At 39.0% G+C, this 7,115-nt stretch overlaps 1 protein-coding gene across 1 annotated transcript in view; it reads left to right on the forward strand.

The window, feature by feature from the left end:
- Positions 1 to 7,115, forward strand: part of BOD1L1 (biorientation of chromosomes in cell division 1 like 1) — a 191,747-nt gene that overhangs the window by 134,452 nt on the left and 50,180 nt on the right. The window contains exons 14-15 of the mRNA XM_015814955.2: positions 5,368 to 5,429; positions 6,551 to 6,620. Of these exons, the coding sequence (XP_015670441.2) occupies positions 5,368 to 5,429; positions 6,551 to 6,620 (132 nt within the window). The remainder of the gene's footprint in view (positions 1 to 5,367; positions 5,430 to 6,550; positions 6,621 to 7,115) is intronic.

A 7,115-nucleotide genomic window follows, 5' to 3' on the forward strand; every position in this document is an offset into this window, starting at 1 on the left:
TTTGATTATTCTTATCCAAATATTCAATTAAATTAATAATTTGTCTTACATTATATTTCATATATCTTCCAGTTATAAATCCTGATTGATCACTATGAATCAATTGATTCAACACTTGCATTAATCTATTTGCCAGTACTTTTGAAAAAATCTTATAATCTGTATTCAATAAAGATATAGGTCTATAATTCTTAGGTTGGGTCAAATCCTGACCCTCCTTAGGTATTAAAGATATTAAAGCAGTTCTCCAGAAAGGAGGTACCACTTCACCCAACAAAATACTATTAAACAATTCCCTTAATGGTTCTATCATTTCTTCCGATAACATCTTATAATAAATTGCTGTAAATCCATCTGTACCTGGTGCCTTACCAAGTTTTAATTGTTTAATTGCCCCCTTTATCTCCTCCAATGTAATTGGGCAGTTCATTTTTTCCCTTTGATTATCTGACAATCTAGGAAAGTGTGCCTCCTGTAAGTAATTATCTATTTGTTCATCTTGTAATTTTTCAGAAGCATATAACTTAGAATAAAAATCCAAAAAACTCTTTTTAATCAAATTTTGTTGAGATGTCATTTTACCATTATAATCTATTTTCTCTATAATTCTTGATTTCTGCTTCTTTCGTAATTGATAGGCCAACCACCTTCCTGGTTTATTTGCATTAGAAAATGTGTTATATTTCATATACCTTAAACTAGTTGCCGTCTGAGCTGCTATTAACATGTTAAATTGTTCCCTAAGCAGAGTAATGGATACTTTTAAATTATTATCCAGTGGATTCAAAATAAAGTCCTGTTCTTTCAATTTAATCTCTTCCTCCAACTCTTTACGTTTTTGCACTTGTTTACGCCAATGAACATTATTCATATAAATCAAATTTCCTCTCATGTATGCTTTTAGACTAGCGAAGCACTTGGGCAACCCCCCTCCCTCCATTCTATGTGGCAACCAATAATGAGCGGGGAAAATGGCTTCAGCCATGCTCATTTGTAGAGTTGACACTGGACTCTTTCTGGTAGCCTTTTGCTGGCCGCACACACAGTATAGCTCCCCACATAGCTTTCAATGTCTTTTTTCATCTTTGGCCACCAGAACTGATGACTAGCGAGATGCAGCATTTTCAGGAACTCAAAGGGGTCTGCTTGCTTAGCGTAGTGACTGCATTGTAGGGCTTGCAGTCACAGGTGGTCTGGGACATACAACTTGTCCCCCTACCATGCCAACTTCTCTCTCATGGTCAACTCCTTCTGATGAGTCTCAAACCATGCATCAGTTTGCAGCTCTTGCTTCAACTGTGCGAACTCGTCGGTGGGGGGGTGAACTCTTTTTCTCCTGCCATCTGGTTGTTGCTTGCGCTGCTTGCTGCCTGTCGGAGACGACCAAAATCACCACCTCCTGCCAGATGCTTTTGTAATGAGGCATGCGGGACAGGGCATCAGCTAAGAAGTTTTTTCCCCCCAGGATGATGTACTTCAACTCAGAATCAAATCTTTTGAAGTACTGCGCCCATCTGACTTGCTTAGAGGAAAGCTTGCGGGGGGAGGGTCAAAGCCTCTAGGTTTTTGTGATCAGTCCAAACTTCAAAGGGGACCTTGCTCCTCCTAGGAACTGTCTCCAAGTTAGCAACGCCCATCGTACTGCAAAAGTCTCTTTCTCCCACACCGCCCATTCCCATTCTGTTTCATTCCATTTGCAGGATGTGTATGCACACAACTGTAAATCCCCTTTGGTGTTTCATTGGAGGATGGCAGCCCCCACGGCCACATCACTGGCATCCATCTGGATCACAAAAGGTTCTTCAGGATTTGTGTGCTTTAGTGGCGAACAACCCCTTCAATTTCTCAAACGCCGCTTGGCATTCCATTGTCCAGTTCCACAACTGATTTGACTGGGACTTCTCCCCCTCTTTTCCGGTCTTTAGCAACTTGGTGATCAGTAGAGCAATCTTGGCGAAGGAGGGAATAAACTGCCGGTAAAAGTTTGCAAACCCCAAGAAACTTTGCAGCTGCTTGCAGGTGCGAGGGGCTTGCCACTTCAAGATGGACTTCACCTTCCCCAGGTCCATCTCTTTCCCTTTGCACGACACACAGTAGCCCAAATAGTCCAATCTAGATTTATGAAACCCGCATCTGTTGGCAAGCTAGAAGCACGCAGCGGTCCTAAAGGCAGTAGGGTTCATAGCTTGACAATGTTACAATGGTTCTGACATCTGCCAGTTCCTTCAGAACTCTGGGATGTAATCATCAGGTCCTGGTGGTTTATATTCATCAAGGTCAGACAAGTCTCTTATCATTTTCTTGGTTATTTTAGTTTTTATTTCTAGTCTGTATGTTATAGTTATGTTTTTAGTAGGTTGTGTCGTGATTCCGTGCCAGCCTGTGTTCCCAACAGCTGAGTCCGGGGAATCTGAGGAGGAGGAGGTGGAGGGAGGGCTCTGATGAGTTACAAGAGTCACATTCCAGTGAGGAGCCTGGCCCCTCCAATCGTGTTCAGGATGAGATGCAGCTGCGTGGGGAGGATGAGTCAGACTTGGAGGATGCACAGCTGTCGGAAATGAGAGATGCCCGCAAACGAAGACAAGCTAGGAGAGTAAACCAGAAAGAGGCAATGGGACAACTCCAGAGAAGGCACTGAGAAGCCACGCCTTGAGGACTGAATTACAAAAGGGGAATTTGTGGGCGGTGCTGGTTGCTGAAGGCAACTGTTGCAAATTACTTCATGGGATCATGTTCTGTTAGTATTGCCGTGACTACTTCTCTGTTTTGCATTGTGTTTCGTGTGGACAATTTCCTCCATTTGGATTGTGTTTTGCTGCTTTTGTTTCTGGACTATTTGGCAGGTTTGTTACCCATATTAAAAGGGGTTTGTTTTCTTTTGAGTCTCCAGCCTATTTTCTCAAAAGGGATTTTGTCCTTGTGCCTTTAACAAGGACGGCCATAGGCTGGGATAGAACAGGTTGGCCTATAGATACTTTTTGCATGAAGACTGATGCAAAGAATGAGTTAAGCAGCTCTGCTTTCTCTCTACTGCCTGTTAATTACTTGCCATTTTCTCTCTTTAGTGAACCAACTATTTCCTTGACTTTTTTCTTGTTATTTATATGTTGAAAGAAACTTTATCTTTTACTTTTATTGCAAGTCTTTGTTCATTGTGATTCTTTGCTTTCCTGACTTCATCTTTGCAGATTCGGATTATCTTCTGATATTCTGCCTTAGTTATGTATCCCTCTTTCCACTTTTTGTACTGATCCTTTTGCTCTTTCCGTTTATCAGAGAGATCTTTGTGCAGCCATGCTGTTTTCTTCTTGGATTTTTTGTTTTTCTTTTTCAGTTGTATTGTATTGGACTGTGCTTTATGATAATGTTTTTCAGTATTTCCCATGCTTCTTAAGTTGTTTTCCCCTTTAGGATTTTTATCCATGAATTTTTGCTTGGGGTCTCTCTGAGTTTGTTAAAATCAGCTCTTTTAAAGTTTAAAACAATTGCTTATGTTTGCATTATGTTGAATTCCAATATGACATCACTCTCGCCCAAGATTCCAGCAACTTCAACTCCCTCTATTACTTCTTCTTGATTAGTAAGAATTAGGTCCAGTATAGCTTTTCCTCTAGTTCCCTCCTAAATTGTCACCTAAGTTGGTTAGAAATCTGTTCTATCTCCCACTTGCAGCAGAGTTTGTCTCCCAGTTGATATCAGGGTAGTTAAAGTCTTTTATTACTAGTGTGGTGTATTTCCTACATACATTTGTTGATTGATTAGCAAAGAGTTCATCTTTCTTCTCCTTGGTTGGGTGACCTGTAATATACTCCTATAACAATGTCATTTTTTTCTTTTACTGTATATTGATCCATATGGATTCTAGGAGGTTTTCATCCTTGGTTTTGTGTATTTGTGTAGAGCTGTAGTGATCTTTTATATGTAATGCAACTCCACCTCCTCTTGTTAATCTGTTTCTTTTGAATAGTTTGTATCATTCCATCAGTACTTCCTGTCATGAGTTTCATCCCACCAAGTTTCAGTAATGGCAACTATATCATACTTGCCTTCAATGTACTAATATTTCAAGTTCACCCTGTTTGTTCCCTAAAGTATAGAGTATAGTATATTGTATAGAACATTAAGCAACTAGAAAAATAGATATTGTTTAAAATGACAAAAAGGAGTAGAATGTGAATAAATTTATTCTGTTCATATATTACAACATCACAAACTGTTTCATTCAATAAGAGAGTTAGAGGGGAAACAACCTTGGCAAAATATGGATAATTAATCTGATCTTAGAATTAAGGAAAATAAGATAGGACTGATGGGGAATGGGGTAGGGCTGATGGGATATGTGGGAGCTGTTGTGGGGAGAGAAGGCAAAAACAGATGAATCTCCATATCTTCAGTTGCCATGGGTTCTCTGCACTCTTCTTCCTCTTATCCAATCCATTTCTGCCTAAACAGCTAATTTCCTTCCAGGCAGAGACCAAATCAACAGAAACACCTATGTTTCTGCTCAGGCACAGGCATTCAAAAATATCTATTCTTGCACAACTGTACTAATAAAGGTCGAAGTGATTTTATTATAATGATGCCTTTATTCTAACTAGAAAACAAATGTATTATTATAATTTGATAGCTATAAATAAATCAGCTTTAAAAAATAATCTTAGTTTGCCACTCTAAAAGTTACTATATTAATAGTAATGTGCATTTAAAATATTATAAGCAAATTCATAATGAACTTCAAAAACTGAATAAATAAATGAAAAGAGGTATTGCCTGTCTCTGCCATAATACATTTCAGAATCTAATGGAAAATTAGAGAGGTTGTAGTGACTTTTCTTCATTATAAGTTTAGCTTTCCTATCAAATTTTGAATATTTATTAAATATAAATATTAAAATTATTAAATTTAAACAAGCTATAATCTAATTGAAAATAGTAAAACAGAATAACATTCTATCACAAATGAAGGTGAATATACATGTCCCAGGATAATGTTGCAGGATCCAATCTAGGTTGATCAGCGGGACCAGAGGTTTAGACTTCCAAGCTTTCAGACTCATGATGGAGCCCATCCTCTCTAGCAGAATGTGTGCTTTGGGCTATTCTGTATGTGGTATTTATATGGTGCCTGATGTGTGTGGCTTTTTAGCCACACCCAGATTGGGTCCTGAAGAATATATTCTAATTTTAGATTATCTCTGAAACCAAAACCAAAACCCCTAATTTTGTTTCCAGGTAAATTTCAGAAAAAAATAATTTACTAAAATTTGCTTTATTCAGCCATCTGTATAGGGTAAAGTTGCTAGCTAATTTTGAGGTTATAACCTATTGTAACCATTGTATTATAATTGCTTAAATTGTTTTCATTAGACATTAAAGTGGTGCTTCCACTTGAAAGTATGGAACCAAGCATGGAGACAGCAACTGATGAGGTACATTGCTGTTCTGAAATGTTTACTTGTTTAAAATTGTTTGTACTTAATTTAGAAGAAAATGAATGTTTGAAATTAAGAACATTTGAAACATTGATTAAATTGGATTGATTCTTGTTGGGGGAGTCTGCCCATGCCTATATGTCTGCCCCTTATTTGAAATATAGACTCCATACCTAGTTGCTTGCCAACATATGGAAAGTAGCACAAAATTTTTTGCAGTCCAGCAACAGCTTTATAGAATGTAGATATAGATGCTTGTAAATTAAAAAAAAACCTAAACAACCTGTGACCCATTTTAGAGATATTTCCTTACCTGAACAGAAACTGAATGACCAAGAGCAAATAAGCAATAAGAGTGGGAGCTTAACCAGCTTAACCATAGCTGACTGATCTACTCAGTTTCCAGAGGGCCATGGTTGGGCCAGTCTAGATAATCTCCAATGGCCAAAGGAAGGACCAGTCTACTGAACCTCTGGGCAGTGGCATGACAGCACTAAAGTGACCACAGATTGGCCAAATTTCAACCCTGTGCGTTTCCTTGTTCCCCAATTTTGTACTTATTCTGTAAGTTAGCTCATTTGAGATACCTCAGTTCAAAACTTGTTGCCGTGTGGTGCACTATTTTGCCCAGTTAAAGGTTACAGACAAAAGAGTTTTAGTAGTACAGCATATGTATATGCTGCATGCACTTTGTTTTGAAGTATTCCAGCTTCTAATTCATTTGTTTAATTGAAATATTCCTCTTGTCCAGCATCATCACAGTCACTTCTCATTTCACTTCCATTCACTCTGTTGAAGCTCTGTGTTTAGCTCTTTTGTAATTTAAATATATATATAAATAATTCCAGGTAAGGCAAATCATGCAGAAGATGTGTCTTGTCACTCTTGCTTTCTCCCACATTAATTTTTTAAAATTCCCATAGGGTTTAAGAGAGTTAGCAAGAGTGCATTTCCCGTGGTCACCATGCTTCTTGCCCTGCTTTAGAGACAAGATAACAGTATATTATTGTTGTTATTCTTCTGCAGTTTATTCAGCAGCATGCTTGCTTTCAAATAGAGGTGTACTAGGCTTTGATACTGTTAAAGTTGAAAGAGATTTTTTTCTCTTTTTTTCATAGCGGCTGTTGTGTACAAGTCCAGAAAAGAAACTTCACTATGAAGAAAAACAACCCGAAGAGGTTCTTAAAAGTAAATTCATGTTTAATGACAGTAATTTTTATGATAAATCATAATTTGGTGTCTCAATCAATGAAACTACAGTATCTACATAGGACTGTATATCCAGTGACTTGTAGTGTCTTGAGGTATTTTAAAGGAAGCCTCAAAAGCTAGTCCCTCCATTGCATTTTTAGCAAATTTCAATTGAACTGAAGGAAGGGACTTGAGAACAGTGGATCTCTTCCTCCCTGGAGGTTTCAAATGGGCAGGATGGCCACTGGTTGACAGTGATATACCGTATTTATTGGCGTATAACACGCACTTTTTCCCCCTGAAAATAGGGGGCAAATGATGTGTGCGTGTTATACGCCGATATAAGCTCTCCGCCGCCCGGCCCCACCTCGGCCCGGGCAGCCACGGCCCTTCCCCGTCCTCCTGCTGCCGCTGCCGCCGCGGCCCTTCGCCACCCGGCCCCACCTTGGCCCGGGCAGCCGCGCCCCTTCCCCGTCCTCCTGCTGCCGCTGC

Source organism: Protobothrops mucrosquamatus, unplaced genomic scaffold (assembly GCF_001527695.2).
Source record: "Protobothrops mucrosquamatus isolate PMUCROS unplaced genomic scaffold, P.Mucros_1.0 scaffold_97, whole genome shotgun sequence".
Taxonomy (NCBI): domain Eukaryota; kingdom Metazoa; phylum Chordata; class Lepidosauria; order Squamata; family Viperidae; genus Protobothrops; species Protobothrops mucrosquamatus.